The sequence below is a fragment of the Lycium ferocissimum genome, unplaced genomic scaffold (genome assembly GCF_029784015.1).
Source record: "Lycium ferocissimum isolate CSIRO_LF1 unplaced genomic scaffold, AGI_CSIRO_Lferr_CH_V1 ctg243, whole genome shotgun sequence".
NCBI lineage: Eukaryota > Viridiplantae > Streptophyta > Magnoliopsida > Solanales > Solanaceae > Lycium > Lycium ferocissimum.
The window spans coordinates 266,598-290,813 of NW_026721548.1; the positions used below are offsets into that span (position 1 = coordinate 266,598).

The 24,216-nt window shown below is 39.3% G+C and overlaps 1 protein-coding gene across 2 annotated transcripts in view; it reads left to right on the plus strand.

Moving 5' to 3' along the window:
- The window catches only part of LOC132043430 (uncharacterized), a 49,519-nt gene that overhangs the window by 7,747 nt on the left and 17,556 nt on the right, over positions 1-24,216 (plus strand). For both annotated transcript variants that reach the window (XM_059433924.1, XM_059433923.1), the window contains exons 4-5: positions 5,055-5,349; positions 12,617-12,735. In XM_059433924.1, coding sequence (XP_059289907.1) covers positions 5,055-5,349; positions 12,617-12,735 — 414 coding nt within the window. The remainder of the gene's footprint in view (positions 1-5,054; positions 5,350-12,616; positions 12,736-24,216) is intronic.

Genomic DNA, 24,216 nt, shown 5'->3' on the forward strand with positions numbered 1-24,216 from the left:
CCTAAAACAGTGCAAATGCAGGGTGGGTTGATGTTGCGAAAAAGATTCAGAATGTCATAGAAAAAAATTTGGTTGGGTCACCAATATATGGGGTATCTTCAGGGCTCAGTCTCATGAATCTTACAAGGATACGGTGGAGAAGATGACCTGACCTAAAACTGGAGTGAGGGTAGAGAATCCGAGCGAGCAACCAAAGTTCAGAGAAGTTAAGGAAGAGACTTTGAAACCAAAGCTACAGTGGAAAGGTGTCGGGTGGGTATACTGGGGATATTACCACTGAGTCTCAGAGATCAAAGGTTGGGCTCGTAGGCTCGTAGAAGTTGGAAGGTTTCGGCCGGGGTCAAGATCATAAAAATGAATGAGTGCTTCCTTTTCGAGTTTCCATCCAAAAGGGAAGCGGAAAGGATCATGGTAGGCGAATAACATTGGAACAATCTTAGATGACATCTAGACTGGTGGTCACTGACTGTGGGTCCTCGTAGAGCAGATTTCAAACCAAACAATGCCTTGCACCTGCTTTGGCTTCCTTTCCACTTGTGGTAGGAAGAGGTATTTCTTGAAATAGGAAACGTTTGTGGGGAGTTCTTAGAGATGGATAATGATTCTAGTTATACAACCCATCTTCGGTGGGCCTGTATTTGCATCAGGTAGACTGATGGAAAGATAAAACCCGTCTTTATTTTCAAGAATTTGCTCAGATCATATTCTGATATTATTATAGAATTTACTATGATATTATTATAGAATTTACAGTGTAGTTTGTGGGAAAAGATCTCTTGTTTCAAGTTTAAAATTGGTGGTTGAGTACTGCATGGCTTAATGAAAGAGTTTAAGGGTGGTGGTCTTCATGTTAGGTTTCAAGCAGACCTGACTATATACTAGCCACGAAACAGAGGTTGTTGAAGAAAGATTTGAAATAGTGAATTCCATTGAAAGAAGAATATCATATATTATGAATAAGCTGTTGGTGTATTTTGTCATGAGTAGATTGAGCAATAGTTTGGCTGTGAAATGGAACTCCAGTAAGTGGCAATTCAAGAGGAGATTTCATGGAAACAAAGATCCAGGGTGCAGTGGCTAGAACAAGGAGATAAGAGTACCAGTTGTTAGAATCCTTGTGAATACTTCTTATCAAAAAATAAAAGATCCTTGTGAATATTCTAGAATGTGTGTAAATATAGTGGCCACTAAATTTACTCGTATTGTAATCAGTGTTATCAAAAGCGAAAAGCGCAAAAAAGCTCTAATTTTAGCTGGGGCTTTAAGCGCAAAGCGCAAAGCGCAAATAAAGCGTGGGCTTTAGTTAAAAAAAGCGCAATGGTGCAAAATTACAAATATATGTATGTTTAGTCCAAGACTAATAATAGTAGGCATGAATAACAAATATATGGACAAAGAAATTGTAAAAACATTACGATAAAGTGAAATATCAATCATCTAGTGTCGCCTCTTCAAGAGAGGGTCAATGGCAAGGAAAAGTATGTCTTAGAGCCTTGATGACGACACTGAAGCGCACATAAAGCGAGGCGAAGCGCTCAACAAGTTTTGAGCCTCGCTTCAGGGCCTAAGCACGCTTTAAGCGCGCCTTTGACAACACTGATTGTAATTATGTAGTGATTTCCTTTCCTTTTTAAAACATGTAAACACAGTTATTTTAATCCCGTAGTTTGAGGGAATAATCAAGCTGAGTTCTCCCTTATTTTCTCTTCCACTTCACACCAGTTATCTCCAAAAGATGACCAATATTCATAGGAGATATAATCACATTGATAAGCTGAATTCAGATAGCAGGACCACTGTTGAATCAGAGGAAATCACAGCAATTATTGTAGAACTATATAAGATTATAAAAAATTTGAAATGTGGAGACTAGATTTCAAGCAGACGACTTCTCTCACTTTGTCAGTGGAGGAGAAGGACGCTCTTGAAGGTCCTTTCTCTGAGGAAGAAGTTTGTAATGTAGTAATAGCTGTTTAGGGGACAAGACGCCTGGGTCGGTTGTGTTTTCAGTGTCATTCTATTAGAAATGCTGGTAATCATCAAGGAAGACATAATGACTGCTGTATCTCACTTTTACCATATGGAGCAGTTGGGGAAGAGCTTCAATGCTTCTTTTATTGCTCCTACTCCTAAGAAAGCACGAGCAGAAGAATTGGACTTCAGACCAATTAGTTTGATTGGGAGCTTCTACAATTTTATTGCCAAACTTCCTACTGAAAGATTGAAGAGAGTCATCGACAACCTTGTAGGTGATACGCAAAAGACTTTGTTTAAGAAAAGGGGAAATTCATGAATGCTGTTTTTATTGCTAATGAACTTTTGGACACCAGACAGAAACAAAAGAACCCTGGAGTCATCTGTAAGTTAGACTTAGAGAAGACTTATGACATGTTAACTGGGAGTTTCTAAATTACCTTTTGAAGGTTTTGGCATTTGGTAACAAGTGGATAAAATGGACTCACGTGTGTATTTCTACTATGAGATTTTCTGTGATTATCAATGGAACCCCGGAAGGCTTCTTCCCGGGTTACAGAGGATTAAGGGAAGGGGATCCTCTAAACCCTTCCTTTTAATCCTTGTTATGTAATGTCTCAGCAACATGCTGAAGGTGGCAGAACAGAGAAGGTGGGTTCAGGGCTTCAGTGCTGATATGAGGTGGCAAATAGACACTTTTATTACACATATCATGTATGCAGATGATACCTTAGTTCTACGTGAGGCAGAAGGAGCATAATTAAGGTTCCTAAGGTTGATCTTGCTGATTTTTAAAGGATTGTCTGGTCTTCACATTAATCATGCTAAGATCCACTTGATTCCAGTTAATAAAACATAATTTACAGGAGCTGGCAACAACACTTGGGTGTAATACTGGAGGTTTGCCAACAGTATATCTGGGACTCTCTTTAGGTGCCAAATTCAAAGCTTCAGTGATATGGCAAAATATTCTGGAGAAGTGTAAAAAGAGACTAACTAATTGGGAGAAACAGTAGTTGTCCTTGAGGTGGGGGTGGGCAGGTGGTGCTTATTAATAGTGTTTTAAAGACTCACTTCCTACGTATACTATGCCTCTTTTTACTATGCCTCTTTTTCCTATATCTGGAAAAGAGACTAGATACTATAAGAAAGTGGATTTCTCTGGAGGGAAACAAGGAGAAGAAAACATTCCACCTAGTGAATAGAAGAACTGTCGAGATGAACAAGAAACAAGAGAGTGGGAGCGAGAAATGTCTGATAGCATAAATAAGAGCTTACTTTTCAAACGGTTATGGATATTCAATCAAAATGAAGGAGATTTATGGAAAGTTGTCGTTACCAAAAAGTATGGAAGAGAGCATGACTAGAGTGCTAAAATAACTAACTCAGTTCTTGGGTCAATGATTGGAAACATATAATATGGTGGGACAGTTCTGTTAGAAACACTAAGATTTTGGTAGGTAATGGCGGCAAAACTCTTTTTTGGCATGATGCTTGGATAGGACACTCGCCACTGAAGGTGGAAAAGAGATTCACTTTCTTCGTATACTATGCCCCTTTTTCCTATACCTGCCAATGTGGAAAAGAGACTAGATGTTATAAGAAGTGAATTTCTCTGGAGGGAAACAAAGAGGAAAAAACATTCTACCTAATGAATTGGAGAACTGTCGAGATGAATAAGAAACGAGGGGGACATGGGAATGGGAAACCTCTGATACCAGAATAAGAGCTTACTTTTAAAGGTTATGGATATTCAATCAAAATGAAGGAGCTTTATGGAAAGTGATGGTTATCATTGCTAAACTAACTAACTCAGCACATGGGGTCAATGACTGGAAATATATAATAAGTTTGTGGGATGATGTTGTTAGAAACACCAGATTTTGGTAGGTAACGGCAGCAAAACTTTATTTTTTTGGCATGATGCTTGGTAGGACACTCCCCACTGAAGGAATTATTTTCAGATCTTTATAATATAGTGAGGGAGACCCGTCATACGGCGGCCCAATGTAGATCTAGCACTGCTGGGAGCTAAACTGGGGAAATTGTAATGATAGGGAAGTGGATGGTTTCTCACGACTCATCCAATTGTTGCAGAAGTTTCAGATTTCAGGAATGGAAGAGGACAGGCTGTTATGGGGTCCACGGACTACAGGTTATTTCTCGGTCAATGTTTGTTACAAGTTCCTAATGACCTCCACTACAAGTGAACAGAATCAAGGCTTGTGGCCTTGGAGGCAGATATGGAGATCCAGGTCACCTTACAAAGTGGCATATTTTTGTTGGACTGCACATATGAAGCAGTTCTTATACAACAGTCCTTACAGAGAAGGGGTATAGCTATTTGCATTGTAGCTTCCGAACTCAAATCTTGAATATGTTTTTAAACATTTTTCAAGTTAGCTGGGTGTTGCTTAAAACTATTAAACAATTACTGCACCGTTGGACTGGTAAGGGTATTGGGAAGGAGAAAAGAGGAGTCTGGGAGTCCATTCCTTCCTGCATATGGTGGGTGATTTGGAAGGAAAGGAATCAAAGACGTTTTGACAGAAAACGTGGAAGTGTTCATACACTGAAACTTAGATGTATATTTTTTTGGCTTTTTGGTATAGACTAGAAGATGTTGGTACAGCAGATAGGATTTTTTCCCTCAGTTTACTACAGTATAAAGGAACTGATTTGCATGTATTTTGGCATAAAATTTTGCCTGTCTATAAAATCTTACCAAAAAAATGTTAATAACACTTTTTTGAGTAGCTTTCTGTGAGTAGTAATTCATAAATCCTAATTCTATGAATTGTGAGGACAATCAGTTGTCGATAGAACAGTTAAAATTTGCCTATGGTTTGTTGGTGAAGCAAAATATATGTAATCAGTTGCTTTTCTAACAAGCTCCTTTCTATATTGGTTTTATATCTGCCAAAAGAACAGTTTTACTATAATTTCAGTTCTGAATATACCACAGCTTATCGAAAGAGGGGAAAAATCATTAATGTGCCACTAACAGAATGACAATCAAAAAATCTCCAAGTATCATTTTGTTGATGAGATCGCACTGATAAAAGTTGTCTTTGGTTTAGCTGGAACTTTACTTTGGTGGAGAAGATGTCACAGATATGGTAGGATTTAATAGTCCAAGGAATGAGATGGAAGCTTTGAATTCAATTCTTACCGCCATTGCTAAGTTAGATGGAGAACATTGTTCAACAACCGCATTGCAAGAATTACGAGTTGCAGCTGTCAACTTGATTTCTGAGTTGGGAGAGAAATTCAAAGAGGAGAGAAAAGTTGTTACTCAATCTAGGTGTGAGCAAGAGAAATGTTTACAACAATGGGGCAAAGACCGAGGTGTGAAGTCACAATTGGAGATATCTTGTAAGTTCTCATCTCATCATTAATCCAAAAGTCAAGATTATTTTTTTATTTTTGTCATATATGATTTAAAATGCTATTGGAAAAAAGAGGAAACTCATATTCTTTCTCGGCTAAGCTTTGAAGCTTAATCTAGGAACTATAGAATTGCAATTCAGGGTTATCATTATGTATATCACTTCCCTGTTTACGTGGGAGTTTTGTGTGATGACCTTTTAGTTGGTGTTTGCCAATTTCATTTCTTTTTTGTTTGATTCGTACTTGTCTTTGGTGTCAGAAAACTACTTCGAATAAAAAGGATAATGTTGACTTCTGTTTTCTTTTCATTTATTTGATTTTTTATTTTTATTTTAAGGTAACCTTCCTCTGCTTATTGCCTTTCTTGCAGCTCACCCTGCAGACCCTGTTGCTCATACTCTCCTCTTCTTAACCTCTTGCCATCTACTTCCTACTTTCAAACTTCTTGCAAGTACATTTTTATGCCTATCAAACTTTCTCTTTTTATTTTTTATTATATAAAAACATGTAATTTTGATGAAGTAAAAAGATATCATTAAAAGCATCAAGAAGATGCAGAAATTTACAGAGCTGAGTACAGGGACTCAGAAGCAAAAGTGTAGCACAGTCAGTTCTATTTACATGTGAAAAAAATTAGCACATGTTTTCAATTAAGTGCTTTGTGGTTGAGGTATGGGAGTAACAACTTGGAATTCTTGATGTGAGCCCATCGGTTTCAATTTTGGTGGGCAGGATTATCTTAGGAACCTGTGGTTTCTGGGTGGAGACGTTGAGGTGCAATAAAGTTTGCCCGGGCATTACCAGCTTTTAAAAAAGGAAAGAAAGCAAATTATTACATGAAAAAACAATAGATTAGTTTTGGTGATCAAATTTTTAGTAAGCCATAACATGATTGCTAACAAGATAATAATTACTGTATTTTCATCCATTCAAGGGTGGGAAGTATGAGACATTGCTATTTGCTTGTACGTTAATATTTAATCCTCCCCCACACCCCCCACCCCTCAACTTGTAATTTTTTTGTGCTCTCACACCTTAAAAAGTCGGTATTCCCTTTACACACCAAACATTGTTTTGCCTTATAATACACAACATTTTGTCTACGTACGTGATTTACCAACAAAAGCAGCGAGGAAGTGTAAAATTGTGTATCTGATTCTTTTTTTGAGTGCCACCTGTCCGATTCTTTTTTTGAGTGCCACCTGTCCAATTCTTTTTTTTTTCCTTACTTTTTTTGTTTGTTAATTCAATCAAAATTTGAACTAAAAATGGATTCTCTTCTTTTCCCCCCTCTTCTTCCCTTCCATCATCGCTGCCATGTGCTATCTCCAGCTACCTCTCTTACTATTTTTTTTTCTTTCACTTCTTCTTCCCCTATTTTTCCTTCCATCGTCACTGCAATGTTGTCTGTGGATTGTTCTGTTCTGTTCGGTGGATCTATGGTGAGATGGTGAAGGAATGTGTCAGAGGATTGAGGGTGGGTTTTATTGGTGGTCTTGCGGTGGTTTCAGGTGAGTGGGACTTTGGAGGAGTGTCATTCTTTTTGTACTGTCTGTGTAAAGAAATGGTGAATTGAACTGTGAAATCTGTCGTTTGTTGCCTGTTTATGGTGGAATGCCTGATGTATGTTTGTTAAAAAGAGTGAGTCAGGGAAGAATTTTTAGTGAAGGTGTCCAAAGATGGATAAAACTGGTGGAGATTTCTCAGTTGGTGACTATTGTGAATTTGTATTATATGTATATGGGTTGTTATGGTGAAGGTGACTTTGGCTTGAATGGTGTCAGGTGGAAATGGCGGTTGTGCTTGGTGGTGACTACGGACTGTTTACATGTTGAATTAGACATGGTATTTTTTGCTTCAGAGGGGGGTTTGTACTGATGCTGAAACATGGGTGGGAAGGTGGCACATGTTCTGCGTGTGTCAATTTATCATGAAGAGTAAGGCTTTGAGGAAAAAAGTAGTACTTTTGTAAGAAAAAGGATTGCAACTAATGAAGCTCAAGGGGGAGTGAGGCAAACATTTTCTTTCGGCATGGCCCAAGGTGAAACGTGCAGGTACTAGCTATGGAATTTTCAAGTTAAGGTGTGTAGATGGAACCTGACTCTTTAAGGTGTGTCAATGGGTAAAAAATTCATGTTAAGGGGAAATATGTATTAGGCCTTTGCTTCTGTAATGCTTTATGCGGTCTTACATGTGGTGTCTATCTCTAGGGGATTTTTGGGTGAGATTCCTAGAATAGTTCTCATCCTCTTCCTCTCGAAGTTGCAATTTGCCAATGCCAACAACAAGCTCTCACCATCCTTCAGCTATTGCACAACTTTACCATCACACTTTTCTCATTGTTTCAGCAATATGCAGCCTTATAAACTCGTACGCTTTCAACAATTTACTGTCCTAGCCTTACTAGATGGTTGGACAGTTACCTCCAGTGCAGGAGAAAAGTTTTACTGGTTAATCTGACACTTCCTATGTCAATTTCCTGACATTGTATCACATACAAACTGTATGATTAAGCTCCTTCAATGGCTAACATCTTGATTGAAAAACTGGTGGAGCCCGACGTCGGGGGCTGTTCAATCTTCTACTAGAGCAAACTCTGTTTGGGTAAGATTTGTAGGTGTTCCTTTGCATCTCTGTTCGCAGAAGACGTTCAAAATACTTGACGATCATTGTGGTGAATGGATCGACACTGAAGAGGAAACGCAGCTACGAAATCACCTCAAATGGGCTAGAGTTAAAATCAGAGGGGATGGTTGCAGTATGCCGAAGGAGGTGATGGTAAAAAAACGAAGGTCTGAACTTCACAATCCAGATCTGGGTTGAAATTCCGGTAGTTTACTCCATCGGAGAAGACAACGGTGAAAAAGGCGAACCCTCTTTTATCCAGTAGATATAGAGGGTTTTGCCAGAGGTGACAGCTTTAGCGGAGACTTCAAATTCAAAAGGGAATCACATGAGTTCCCCACGTGATTTTCCTCTGATGAACAAAATTTCAGGCCCAAATCATTTTGAGGCCTTTTCACAAATAGAGGAACTCGACAAGCAAGAGGTTTTTTTTTTTTTTAATGAAACACGTGCTTGGTCACCTGAGACTGGAAACCTGCAAACAATTAGGCCCCAATTTCATATCGATCCAGTGCTGCTCGAACTGAAGACAACCGCTTCCAAATTTCTTGAATCTTTCTCGCAGTGGGAGGCGACAAAATTCTCTTCTTCATCTTCTTCTATACCCACCATAGTCGCACCTCTCATACCTTCCCCCACCAACCAGAATTTTCCTTCAGTCCCGAAAATTGCCGAGCCCCTCAATAACTAAAATCCACATCATCATCCGATTCTTTTCCTGCCATGCAATACCAAATGGAGAACCATGGTGAACAAAAAGACGACGATGATATGTCTATTATCCAAATAGATGACTCTCAACCTCTGTTGGCATTAGTAGAGGAGAATCTACAATTGGAGGATAAGGAGGAAAAAGGAGGTTTAACTATTGAGGACGTTATTCCGTTAAACTCAACCGATCAAGCAGTCTGATTCAGACCAAGGGATCCCTATTTGGGTCATACAACATATTATCAGATTGAGCTGGTATGGTGTTCATTTTCAGGGTTGCAAGGAGATGGCGCTGGAATTATTTATGAAAATTGATGGGAAGCGACAAGATATTAAAGAAAAGGCTGTTGCTATCGTTCCAGTGACTCCAAAAGGCAAGGGTTCTAAAGAACTGAAGAATCTAGAACCGGGCAGTAATTTTGTGAGTTTCGGTACTAGAAGTAGTGGGGATGCTTTATTAACCTAGTCAATGAAGGTTAATATAGTATCATGGAATGTGAGGGGCCTTAATGATCCTAGAAAGAGGCTGAAATAAAAAATATGGTGAGCAAAATGGAGGGCAAATGTGTATTGTTTTCGAGAATCCAAGCTGGAAGTGATATAGGGGACATTATTAAAGAGTTATGGGCTAATAGGTGGGTGAAGTATGCATAACCAAAGGCTAGCGGTATTAGAGGGGTATTATTATTCTTTGGGGCAGTAGCATTTGGGAGGGAGAAGTATGTGAGATTGGTCCTTACTGTATCACCTGCAAATCTACTGGCAAATCACAGGATTTCTGTTGGAATTTGTCAAGTATTTATGCTCCTAATGGTGGAGAGGAAAGGGAAGAGGTCTGGTGGAAATTAGGGGCAGTTAGAAGCCTCTTTAGTGGCCCTTGGCTGATCTCTGGAGATTTCAACACTTAGATTTCCATCTGAGAAGAAGAATTGTACAAGATTCAATAAAGCAATGGAGGATCTGTCTGAAATTATAGAGGACATGGAATTGGAGGATCTACCACGGGTAGGTAGCAAGTTTACATGTCAAAAAGGAGAACGAAATGACATTGGAGCAAAGGCTGGACAGATTCTTGATTTCAGAAGAGTGAGAAGTGTCTCTTAGGAAAATCAAGCGATCAGTTCTACAAAGAGTCACATCAGGTTGCAGTCCTTTGATACTGGAATGTGACAACTGGGAGAGTACAAACTCTTACTTCCAATATGAGAATTGGTGGATACAGACAGAAAATTTCAAGGGCAGAGTGAAAGCTTTGGTGGGAAGCTGGGGTGTATGTAGGTAGGCTAGATTATATCCTATCCTGCAAACTGAGAGCTTTGAAGGTGAAGTTAACAGAATGGAGTAGAACTGCACAGGGTAATTTGGGGTTACAAAAACAAAACATCCTCAAATCAATTGTCTGAATTGGATTTGATACAAGACCAAAGACTTCTGATTGATGATGAGGCCTATCTGAGGGTAGTCCTAACAGTGTTTTGAGGTAAATCTTAGAAGGGAGGAAGTGGCCTGGAGACAAAGATCCAGGGCTTTATGGCTCAAAGAAGGTGACAGGAATACCAAGTATTTCCATAAAACTGCTAACAGGAGGTATAACAACATTGATAGCCTGCTGATCAATGGGGCTATGCTAGATGAACCAGCAGAGATTAGTGAGGAGATCACTAGTTTCTATCAAAATTTATACTCTGAAACAGAAACATGGGAGACCACAATTGAAATCCAGAGTAGAATCTATGATCAATGATGAAGATAATATCTTGCTACAGAGACACTTTGGAGAGCAGGAAATTAAAGATTGTGTCTTGTCATGTGCAGGGGATAAAGCCCCCGGTCCAGATGGTTTCTCTATGGCCTTCTTTTCTCATTGTTAGCATTGATCCCCAAGAAGGTGGGTGCCAAAGAACTGAAAGATTTTAGACCAATTAGCTTGATAGGTAGCTGTTACAAGATCATTTCTAAACTGCTGACAGGGTGAAGAAAGTGATGTCTAAATTGGTGGATGCACACAAATGACTTTTATCAAAGGAAGACAGATAATGGATGCCTTTTTGATAGCAAATGAATGTGTGGATTTGAGGAAGATTTCTAAGGTTCCTGGAATTTTGTGTAAGCTTGACATAGAGAAAGCATACGACCATTTAAACTGGGAATTCCTATGGAAGACTTTGGAGAAAATAGGGTTTGGCTGTAGAGGTCTGGGACAAGGGGACCTTTATCCCCTTTTCTATTTATTTTAGCAATGGGATGACTTAGTGACATGCTGAGTACAACTCAGATTACTGACGGAATCAGGGGTTTCAAGACCAATGCTGGGGTGAATCAAAGAGTGACAATATCTCACCTTTAATATGCTGACGACACTCTAATCTTTTGTAATGCAGAAAGTGACCAATTGAAATACCTGAGAGTCATTTTTATTCTCTTTGAAGCTATATCTGGACTTCTCATCAACTGGGGGAAGAGCTTGTGTAACCAGTTAGTGAGGTCCCAAATATTAATGCTATGACCAACATCTTGGGAGACAGAATTGGAGAACTTCCTATCACATACCTTGGCATGCCACTGGCTGCTAAGAGTAAATCTAAGAATATCTGGAATACAGTGTTGGAGAACTGTGAGAACAAACTAGTTAATTGGAAGAGCCAATACCTAATTCTGGGAGGTAGACAATCCTTTATTAATAGTGTTCTTCACGCCATTCCAACCTATATGATGTCTATATTTCCCATGCCAGGGAATGTCATTGACAAGCTGAATGCCATCAGAAGAAATTTCTGATGGCAAGGAAACAATGAGACAAAGAAGATTCATTTGGTGAAGGGGTTGACAACCATGACTAGTAAGCAAGCAGGAGGAATGGGTATTAAGAACCTGAGGACACAACCAAAGCCTTCTGCTGAAATGACCATGGAGATTTGTTTCAAATGAACAGTCTTTCTAGAAACAAGTTGTCCTGTCAAGATATGGGAGGTAAGGTCAATGGATCACAAAGGAAGTGAAAAATCTTATTGTGTTGGCTTGTGGAGAACCATCAGGAATCAGTGGCCTAAAATGTGGAAAAATACCAGGATCAAAGTAGGCAACGGAGGGAAAACATCCGTTTGGAATGATGTTTGGATTGGGCAACACTCCTTAAAACATATGTTTCGTGATATATATAACTTGAACCAACAGAAGAGGGCAACAATTTTGAAAGCTAGGGACAACCAAGGGTGGAATCTCAGTTTCAGAAGACTACTCAATGATTGGGAAGTGGGGAGGTTGAATGATTGGGAACATATGTTTCGTGATATATACAAGGTGGCATGTTTTTCTTGGCTAGTGGCTAGACAAGCTGTCCTAACTCAGGACATACTGATGAAAACAGGCCTTCAGCTTTGTTCCAGATGCTTTTTTTGTGAAACTGAAGCGGAGACACTATAAAGTGACACAACTTTGGCAGATATTCATCAATTTGAGGGGAATCAGGTGGACTATGCCAAGGAGTACATTGGATGTTCTAGCTTGTTGGAATAAAGATGGGAATATGTCAGGACATAGGGAGAGATGGAAGATTGTCCCAGCTTGCATTTGGTGGACAATTTGGAAGGAGAGAAACCAGAGATGTTTTGAAGACAAGAGTGTCTCCTTTCAGAAATTGAAAATGAATTGCCTAGTGTTTTTCTATTTGGTGTATTCATGACCTTCCTCAAGAGGCTGAGGACATTGCCAGTGTTTTAGATTGTCTTTGAAGGTCCTAGGTGGTACGTTTTGCCTTTGTAACCACTACTTGTAAGTATTATTGAAGTACAACTTTTGGTGTAGTTTTTGTCTATAATAGAATGTTAACTGTTTCAAAAAAAAAAAAAAAAAAAATTCTTGATTGAAAAAAGTAGAATACTATTTTCATTTCCTTTGCACATTTCTTGTGACGCAGACTTTGAAGGAGCTGGAAGAGGAGCCGTTGCAAGACAAGATATGAGAATTGGAGACATTGCCTTGGAGATCCCTTTATCCATTGTCATCTCAGAGAATCTTGTGCATGAATATGACATGGTACACTTTTTCAATGTTATGGGCATTTGTTGGTTGAATCATTTATGCTTTTTCTCCTTACTTTACCTTGGCTTGCTCAAAAAATTCAACTATTAGATTTCACTATTTTGGCTTTTGCATGCTAGCCACTTGTCAAATTTAAACTCTAACTGATTGAAGTGCCTATATATGAAGTCTCGACATTGTAATTTTTGTATATTGAAAGGACTTATTTTCAGGAATAGAGCGTAACTGAAAATGAGATTGGATGGGAGGATAGAATTGGAAGTCCATTTGGAGTCAACACTTGAATTCCATTAGTCTTGTAGGAACCTTGTCTCACACACCGACTCTCAACCTGATACTTTGAAGGCACTTCTCCATTTGCATCAAGTTTGAGATTTTTCCTATGGTGCCAGATAAGGAGCTTTCTTCTCTGCAATATGACTTATCTTTGAGGAAGTCCAGTTTCTGTTATACACATCCTAGGGTCCTTATGAGATGATATAGGCCTTAGTGGGCCTGTCTCTAGTTTATACCTTTTGGTTCAGATCCACTGATGTAAACACTTCATTTTGGTTTCCAACACTTTTTTGAGACTGGTAACATGTATATTATATATATATATATATTAAACCTTGTTGATTTGGTATTAATGATTAAGATTGAGATGTTGATTTGATATTGATGATTAAGATTGATAGCTTAATTTTAGGAATATATTGTATTGATGTAAATGATTAGGAATTGATTGTGTAATATTGTCTTTCCTTATTTAGTCTTAGAACTCATGTATAAGTACCATTTTGTGGATTGTATATTCATTCGAAATACAAGAAGCCCTTTCTTCTTGCTAAAAATCTTCATGGTATCGAGCCATCACGCTTTTCGAGGTGAGTTTTCTCCCTCGCAAAGACTAGGGTTCCGTGTTTTATCAAAGAGGTCGAGTTTTCTCTCTCTTTCGTGGCTGTCCGCACAAAAAACTCCTCTCGTTCGCCTCGTTTCCGGATTATTTTTCTCTCGTCGGGGGGTCGCTAGAACATTCCGAGCCTATCCCTATCGCTTTGATTTTTTTCCGATCACCGGAATTAGATTCGGCGTGGCAGCCCAACTTTCCGCCGATTTTTTCTCGAATTTTTTTTTCCGGCTTCTCGGTCGTAGGCCTATTCTAACCCTTCCCATCCGATAATATGGCGACACTACTTACCGGAAAGACTTTGTCTCAAGATTTAAGTTCAACATCTTCGCCGTCTTCGAACAAACTTCGACTCTTCTAGCGTTGCTAGCCCCAATTATGTGCAGTCAGTATTGCTTTTAATGCTCACTTAATTGTTGGATTATTGATTCGGTGCGAATGACACATGACAAGCTCTTCTAAAGGCCTTCAAAATTACTCTCCTAGTCCCAAAGCGGATTATGTCGAATAGCCAATGGCTCCCTAACCCCCGTCTCCGGAACAAAGTTCAATCTTTGTACCCCCGATATTACCTTATCATCCATTCTTCATGTGCCCGATTTTCCTATTAACCTATTATCATAGCGCTATCACCAAAGAACTAAATCAGTAGTGTCGATTCTTTCCCGATTATCGTGTTTTCAAGACCTTCATACAGGGAAGTTAAGATCGCAAGTGGTAGATCGTACGATGGCTCATATTTGATCGATGGAACTCGAGACTCGGTCGTGCCTTTTTGTAGGAAATAAGGACGTCAACCGAGAAATAATAAAGGGCATGTACGGTTGGGACACCCATCTTTTTTTGCTTTAAAAAAAGTTATACCCCGGTTTATTTTCTAGAACCGAGTTTGAATCTTTGTCTTGTGATACGTGAATACGCCAAGCACACTAAAAACTCTTATCCTCTTGAGTGACAATAAAAGCACAATTCCCTTTTCGACTATTCATTCTGATGTCTGGGGTCCTACTCAAACACTTTCTTTGTCTGGTAGTCGATGGTTTGTTACTTTTATCGATTGTTGCACTAGAATGACACGGGTATATCCGTTAAAAGCCAAAAGTGAAGTTTTCTCCCGTTTTAAGTCATTTCATAAGATGATTTGTACTCGAGTTTGAGGCTAAGATAAAGATATTTCGAACCGACAATGGCACGTAATACATGGATAAAACTTTTGGAGCTTACTTGGAGTCTTTTGGGATAATCCATCAAACTAGTTGTCCTTATACTAGTGCACAAATGGGTTGTCGAAAGAAAAATAGGCATTTGTTAGAAGTAGCAAGATCCCTTTTGTTTACCATGAATCGCCGAAGCCTTTATCGGGGATGCCATTCTAGTAGCCGCCTATCTCATCAATAGAATGCCACTTAAAACTCTTAATTTTCGAGTCCTTTACAAGCTTTAAAGGGTAAAAATGACTATACTGTTCCTCCAAAGATATTTGGGTGTGTTTGCTTTGTTCACGCTAGGCACTCGGGAAACTTGAACCAGAGCTCTTAAACGTGTCTTTATTGGGTATTCTCCAACACAAAGAATACAAAAGTAAGGGTACAAATGTTATCACCCTCCTTCTAGGAGATTCTTTGTCGTATGGATGTTACCTTTCGTAGAATCCGAGCCCTATTTCGCATTACACCATCACCCTCTTCGTGGGGAGAATTATAAGGAAGAAGAGATGGTTTTTCCTAGTTCTATTGTTGAAACCATCGCCACAAGGGAAAGTGAAATTGGAGAAAGAATTCAGGGGGGAGACTATTGAAAACTACCGCCAAGAGAAAGTGAAATCGGAGAAAGAATTCGTGGGGCATTGGGCGTTTGGATAGGCCTGATTTGATAACTTACTCGAGGAGAAATAGAAAGGTTAAGCCATCACGCAACTCGCCGAAGCCGAACCTTCTTCTTCGGTGAGTTATCTATACTTCCTAACGAGTTAGATTTGCCTATCGCTTTCATTGTGAAAGGAGTCAGATCTTGCACTAAACACCCTTTATCTAACTTTGTTTCCTATAATTCTTTATCGCCCTCATATGCAGCCTTTGCCTTGTCTATTTCTCCGTGTCTATTCCCCGTAATGGAGGCAAGCTTTTGCATTCTAAGTGGAAGCAAGCTATGATGGAAGAAATGAAGGCCTTGTCAAAGAACGAGACTTGGGAACTTGTCGCATCACCACCGCACAAGAAGTTGGTTGGTTGCAAATGGGTCTTCACTGTAAAACATAAAGTCGATGGTTCTATTGAAAGGTTCAAAGCAAGATTGGTGGCTAAAGGATTCACTCAGACTTATGGAGTGGATTATCAAGAGACATTTGCTCCTGTTGCAAAAATGAATACTATTAGAATTCTTCTATCTTGTGCAGCTAATCTTGACTGGGACTTGCAACAGTTTGATGTGAAGAATGCATTTCTTCATGGAGACTTAGAAGAAGAGGTGTACATGGAGATTCCTCCTGGTTTTGGTACTGAACAAAGTCAAGGAAAGGTATGCAGACTGAAGAAAGCCTTGTACGGATTCAAGCAATCTCCAGAGCTTGGTTTGACAGTATTTTATAAAGCAATGATCTCCTTTGGTTACCAACAAAGCAATGCGGATCACACCCTCTTTGTAAGACATTTAAAGGGTAAACTCACTCTTCTCATAGTTTATGTTGATGACATAGTAATGACAGGAGATGACAAAGAGGAGATGACCCGATTGAAGAAGTTGTTGGCACAAGGATCTAGGAAAATTGCAGTACTTCTTGGGAATTGAAGTTGCTAGATCAAAAAGAGGAATCTTTATTTCTCAAAGAAAGTATATTCTAGATCTCTTGAAAGAAACAGGTATGACCGGTTGCAAACCAGCAGAATCACCCATTGAAAGCAATCACAAACTACAAAGCGGAGTTGGAAAGTCAGTTGATAAAGAGAGATATCAGAGGCTGGTTGGAAGACTCATTTATCTCTCTCACACTAGACCAGACATAGCCTATTCAGTCAGCCTAGTGAGTCAGTTTATGCATGATCCTCGAGATCCTCATATGCAAGCTGTCTTTCACATTTTGCGGATTCGAAGTCTGCTCCAGAAAATGTCTACTTTACTCCGACATGGTCACCTCCAAATGAAGCCTTTACCGATGCTGATTGGGCTGGATCTTTAGATGACAGAAGGTCTACATCCGGTTACTGTACACTCGTAGGAGGAAACTTGGTCACTTGGAGAAGCAAGAAGCAAAGTGTAGTTGCTAGATCAAGTGCGGAGGCAGAATATAGAGCTATGGCTCGGGTGTTTGCGAACTTTTGTGGTTACAAAAGTTACTAGAAGAATTGAGATTGTTTGAAAAAGGAAACTTTCCTTGTATTGTGACAACAAGGCCGCAATCAGTATAGCTCGAAATCCAGTCCAGCATGACCGAACAAAGCACGTTGAAATTGATCGACACTTCATCAAAGAAAAAGTCACGGGTGGTGTCTTGAGTTTATTCCACGTGTCATCAGAAAAACAACTAGCTGATGTGTTTACTAAAGGCCTCAACAAACGGACTTTTCATACACTGGTTTGCAAGTTGGGCATGTGCGACATCTTTGCACCAACTTGAGGGGAGTGTTGATTTGGTATTAATGATTAAGATTGAGATGTTGATTTGATATTGATGATTAAGATTGATAGCTTAATTTTAGGAATATATTGTATTGATGTAAATGATTAGGAATTGATTGTGTAATATTGTCTTTCCTTATTTAGTCTTAGAACTCATGTATAAGTACCCATTCTTGTGGATTGTATATTCATTCAGAAATACAAGAAGCCCTTTCTTCTTGCTAAAAATCTTCAAACCTGCACCATAACAGTGCAGCCATACTTACAAAAACCCCACCATGCTTAGGACTACTGCTTCACAAGGAACCTATCATATCAACTAGTGATTCAGCCTCCTCTACATAGTTTTCTTCACACCAAAAGTGAAACAAAATGACACAATTCATCTTGATTTTCTGCACAGAATTGCATTTGTCTTCAAAAACTCTATTGTTCCTCTCCTTCCAAATTATCCACCAAATAACTGCTGGGACAAGTTTCCACCAACTCTTTGTGTTGATGATTATAAACTGTCTGTTACCTTCTCCCAACACCCCCCCCCCCACCCCCCCCCCCCCCCGCCCACACACACACACACACACACCCAAAAAAAAAAAAAAGAATTTGGGAAGTATTGGGAAATTGATATAGCACTAGAGAAGAGAAGGGAGAAATGGGGAATAGTAGAGAGGAAATAAAGAACAATCAGAGAAAAATAAGAGTAAGAGAGATCAAGGATAAAAGTATTAAGTGTGTGAAAACAAAGTACACTGGAATATACCTATGGAGTAGAGAACCCTTTACAAGCTAGGTTTTGGAGATAATTAGAACTCTTTTTTAAATTAAAAGATAAGGATAAAACTAAAAATTCCTTGGCAACCTGTACTTATGGGCAGGATTCAGGATTACATTAGGAACTTGTGCTTGTGGGTCGGACAAGCTATCCTCTGAATTAGTCGAGGTCTGTACAAGGTGATCAAGACATCATCGCTTTTAGAAAACGGTTTAAATTAAAAATAAGGATAAATAATAATAATAGTATTCTGGGATGTAAAGGGATAATATGCCTACAGTCTATTTGGGCATGCCATTAGGTAATAAACACAAGGATACAGAGATATGGGATAGCATTGTGGAGAAGACAGAAAGGAGATTGGCAAGATGGAAGGCTCAATACTTGTCTTTAGGGGGTAGACATATCCTTATAAATTCAGTGTTAGATTCCCTTCCTACTTACGTAATGTCACTATTTCCAATACCTTCTGAAGTTTTGAAGAAACTGGACAAATTAAGGAGGGATTTCCTTTGGCATGGTTGCAAAGAGATTAAAGGTTATAATTTGGTTAAATGGGAGATTACTTTGAAAAGCTGAGACAGTGGAGGCTTGGGCATCAGAGATTTGAGAAAGCAGAATAATAATTTATTGATGAAATGGCTTTGGAGATATAATGAAGAGGGGCAAGCTCTATGGAGGGATGTTATCAAATGCAAATATGGTACATACAATCCTTGGTGCAGTAATGTCAGCATTGATACTTATGGGGTTGGGGTCTGGAGAACTATCAGAAACTTATGGCCAAAGCTTGAAGGCAATTTATATATAAAAGTGGGAGATGGTAGGAGAACAAAATTCTGGGAAGATGCTTGGAATAATCAGACCCCTCTGAGAGATTCCTTTCCAGATATGTTCATTATTTGCAACAATCCAGAGGCTAATGTCAGTGATTGTTGGACGCCACAGGGTTGGGATTTACTTTTAGGAGGCTACTAAATGATTGGGAAGTGGAGAGAGTGGCCAAATTGCTAGAAGAAATAGGGATGTTTCCTGGCACCAACAATGCACCTGACTCATTGAAATGGAAACATAGTGAAGATGGGGCTTTCACTGTTAGCAGGGCTTACAAAAAGGAAAGCAACCATCAAAACAACAGACGCAAAAGCTTGTGGAGAAAGGTTTGGAGAAACTTAGCACCAACCAAAGTAAAATGGTTTACATGGTTGGTTGCTAGGAGGGCTTGCTTGAACCTGAAGTATTGAAGAAAAAGGAATGACTGTAGTATCTTGGTGTTCATTATGTGGGAAAACAGAAGAGACCAACAACCATTTATTTTTGCATTGCAGCTTCACAACACAGATTTGGGCCATCTTTCTTAGTCTCACAGAAACAAAGTGGACCATGCCTGAACATACTGCAGATCTGCTAAGTTGTTGGATTAGAAGACGGGGAAGTAAGAGTCAGAAGGCATGGTGGAGGATAATAAGAGTCAGAAGGCATGGTGGAGGATAATCCCACACTGCATATGGTGGACAGTGTGGAAAGAAAGGAATATTAGACATTTTGAAGATAGGTCCAATTCCATTCGGAAGGTTAAGTGGAATTGTATTGTATCTTTTTATTTTTGGTGTAAAGAAAAAGATATGGAGGAAACAGAGCAGTTGGTAGCATTATTAGGATCTCTGTAAGTATTTCTCTCTTAGTTTTTCTTTTAAAGGTCCCCAGCATCTCCATAATGCTGAAGAATACCAATTACCATTTTCCAGAATAATGTACAAAGATTTGAACGTAATACAAAATCCTAAAGATAAACATGAAAGAAATAAAATATTCTAAATCTGAAGAGATTTCAAAATTTTGCCTTGCTTCATTTCCTACTATAAATTCTCCCAAATCACTTGAAGCTGCAACATTCTCTTCTGGTGGAAGATAACCCGACTACGATGAGTACCTAAACAAACCACTAGTTGAGGAACTATGATTTCATTGATCAACATACTAGAACCTAAGGAGGAGGTTTACGCTAATACTTGCATATATAGTAGAGAAAGATACTTGAAACTATTGGTCATATAATCTGGTAACTTCTTTTTGAGGAAGATAACATGTATACAACTACTACAACATACCCAGTGTGATCCCACAAGCGGGGTAACATGTATATTAATATAAACAAAAATAGTGCTAGGACAGTGCCAAGCCATATTCAGGAAAACAGAAATCCAACTATGTTAAGATGACAGAGAGCCTAGCAAGTCTACTACAGATTCTGCCTCCTCTACAAAGCTTTCTTTCCACCAGAAATGAAACAAAAGAATACAGTTCATCTTATTAATCTGTAAAGAATTGCTTCTATCTTCAAAAACTCTTGTGTTTCTCTCCTTCCATACTGTTCACCAAATACAAGCAGGGATCAAGCTCCACCATTTCTTCTGTTGAACTAAGCGCCGATTGTAGTTCCAACACTTTAACAGATCAGAAGTGTTAGTTGGCATGCTCCATTTGAGTCCCTTAGTATTTAGGAAGAGTTGCCACAGCTGATCAGTACTTTTCAAGGCTGCACCACATAAAGAGCATCTTGAGTATAGGTGAAAGCCCCTTCTCCTCAGATTTTCTTGAGTTAGACAAGCTTCCCTTGCCACTAACCATGTGAAGCAAACCACTTTGAAGGGTGCCTTAACTTTCCAGATATACCTTTAAGGCTGATGCTCTATGGGTGGTATGGGCTAGAGAGTAAAATATAGGCAATTTAACAGTAAAGAGCCCGTTTCTGCATAAATTCCATTTCAGTGCATCCCCCGAGTCCCTGAGACTCTGAAAACCTTCCAGGTACTTGAAAAACTCCACAACTCTCTCGAATTCTCAGTCGTTCAAGTGTCTTTTGAAGGTAACATTCCATCCTGTTTGCCTCCATACTGTATCTAGAGTTGCTTCTGTTGATGCTGCAATGTGAAAACATTCTGGAAACAAATCAATAAGAAGGCCATGTCCCAACCGGTTGTCCCTCCAGAACAGTGTTCCTACCATTGCCAAACTTTATGGTAGTATTTGTAGCCAGAACATTCCAATAGGATCTGATGGATTTCCAGACCCCAAATCCAGGGGGCTATTGACAGTTTTTGAACATCACAACCCTTCTTGTCCATACTTGTTACGTATGACCCTTCTCCACAGTGCATTAACCTACAGGTCATACCTCCATAGCCACTTTAGGAGTAGACTTTGGTTATAAGCTTTTAAGTTCCTAACTCCCAAACCACCATAGCTTTTGTGTGAGATAAGAGTGTTCCAGTTAACCAAGTGAATTGTTTTCTTTTCTCTGTTACCTTGCCATATGAAATTCCTCCTTAGTGCATCAACTCTTTTTTTCATCTTGCAGGGTTAGGGAAAAAGAGACATGACATAAGATAGAGCATCTAGAATACTATTCACTATAGTCACTCTTTCCCCATCTACAGCAACAACATACCCAGTGAAATCCCACAAAGTGGGGTTTGGAAAGGGTAGAGTGTACGCAGACCTTACCCCTTCCTTAAGAGGTAGAGAGGTTGTTTCCGGTAGAACCTCGGCACAAGGACAAGCAATTCAAGGCAGTATAAAAAGTCATGGCAAAATACTCTAAAAAGCATGATAAAGCTGTCTGAATGATTTTGATAAGAGGGGTTTAAATACTCCTTTGCCATGTGAGGGGTTTAAATGATTTTGATAAGAGGATGATGGTTAAGTCTTTATTACTAGAATGGAGGGCAGATAGCTATTGTTTTGAAGAAACAAAAATTGAAGGTGAATTAGGGGAAGTAGCAGACATCTTTTGGGAATAATCTACCTTGGAGGCAAATGAAAGGAGTGGGGAATCCTTTTTATGTGGGATAAGAGGGTTTGGCAGGGGGAGATTATTGATTAGGGGGTTTATTCCATTACTTGTAAATTTGCATTTTACATGGTTTTGCATTGGAGTTTAAGCTCCAAACAATATATTGGATAGGGTGGAGCTTTGGTGGGAATTAACACGTTCCATAGGTCTTAGTAAAGAGGCTTGGGTGGTTTGCGGGTATTTCAACATCACCAGGTTTGCTTCTGAGAGAAAATCTGCTATGGGATATTCCAGGGCTATGAGGGAGTTTTCTGAAATCATTGAAGACTTAGAGTTGATGGATCCTCCATTATTTGGAGGGTAGTATACATGAGCTAATCATAATTGCTCAACTAGAATTGACAGGTTTGTTCTCTCTTCTGAGTGGGATGAGGTTTTTGATAACATCAAGCAGTCAGTGCTTCCTAAACTTACCTCAGACCATTGGCCAATCCTGCTGAAGTGTGGTGACCGGAACTTCTCAAAATCTTACTTTAAATTTGAGAATTGGTGGATGGAGGTGGGGGTTTTCAAGGAGAGAGTGGGGGCTTGGTGGAACTCTTTTGATATTTCTGGAAGGCCTGACTATGTTCTGGCAAACAAACTGAAATTGTTAAAAGGAAAGCTCAAGGAAAGGAATTGGGAAAATGGGAGTAACCTGAAAGAGAGGAAATCTTCTTGATGTTAAAAATTAATAACCTGGACTTGGTGCAGGAACAGAGGCCTCTACAGGATGAGGAGCAACCAGAAAAAGCTTCTTTAATCATGGAATTTCAGGAAGTTGCTAAGTATGAAGGTGGGCTTTAAATAGATCAATTTGATCATTTCATTTTGACTACATACACCCACCTACAGCCAAAAGTAGATTGACCTGGAGTCACAGGAATAAGCTCTCAAGTATCACTAGCATGTAAAACAAACATCTCTTTGATCATAGCCGTCGCCATTGAGGATGAGATAACACTTCATCTCACCTGTGGGCTTAGGGATAGAAATAGAGAAAAAGAAGGCACAAAGGCATAAGGGGTGATGATAAACGATGATAACTCAAGCATGTATAATGGGGATTGAGATAACGAGTAGTTCGAATACCTTTCCAGAGTGCGATCAATGGACTAGTAAGAGACAAGACCAAAGTAGGTGAAGGATCGATGCTGACAAAAATCAAGAGTCGTGGAGCTGTAGAAGGTTGGAATGAAACTGGAGCTGAAGGTGGTGGAACTGGAGCTACAGCTGTAGGTGGCGAAGCTGTGGAGGAAGATGGAGAGACAGTGATTGAATCTCCAAAAGATGAAACTGGTAACACCCAGAGATGTCTAAGTGATCACCTGGACCTATGAAGTATGGTTGCTTTTCAAAGAAGGTAACATCAGCAGACACAAGACACTGCTGGAGGTCAGGTGAATAACATCGATATCCCTTATGCACCCTCGAGTAACCTAGAAATAACACATTTAAGAGAAAGGGTTGGAGTAAAGTTATGACCAATACATGTGCTCCCAAAGACACGAAGTGGAAGAGAGGACAAAGGTCAGTGGGGAATCAAAACAGAGTATGGAACTTGATTCTGGATAGCTGAGGATGGCATACAATTCATAAGATAAGAAGATATGAGAACTGCATTTGTATGAGTAGGGTACGCGCAGTCTCAATGAGATGCCTATTCTCCCTTTCAACTACTCTATTTTGTTGAGATGTGTAAAGATAAGAAGTTTAATGAATGATCCCATGAAAGTCCATGATCTACTGAAATGTAGAGGATAATACTCTGGGCGTTATCATTATGAAATGTAAGAATAGAAACCCCATATTGATTTTTGATTTCAGCGTGGAAAGTTTGAAAAACAGAAAACAACTCAAATCAATTTTTCATCAAGAATATCCAAATGCGCCTGGAATAATCATCAATGAAACAAAGTAACGGAATCCCAAGTAGAACTGACCTGACTAGGACTCTCAATATCTGAATGAAGTAAAATGAAAAGCATCTCTGCTCGATTATTCGGTCGTTGAGGGAAATGAGAGCGAGTATGCTTACCGAGTTGACATGACTCACACTCTAAAGCAGACAAGTGCGACAAACTAGGTGCCATTTTCTGAAGTTCTGATTAAATATGATGTCCCAACCGTCTTATGTAATAAATTGGGTGAATCAGCAACAGGACAAGCTGTTGAAGTAGAACAAGATGTGAGTGACTTGCGAAGGATAAGGTAACAAAGTCCATGTGTTTCATGCCTGGTACTGATGTTTCTACCCATGCTGCTTTCCTATATGAAAGCAAAGTCATCAAAAAATAGTATAGAGCAGTCGAGTGATTTGGCTAAGCGACTAATTTCTGATCGTCAGGAGAGACCGAGACTAAG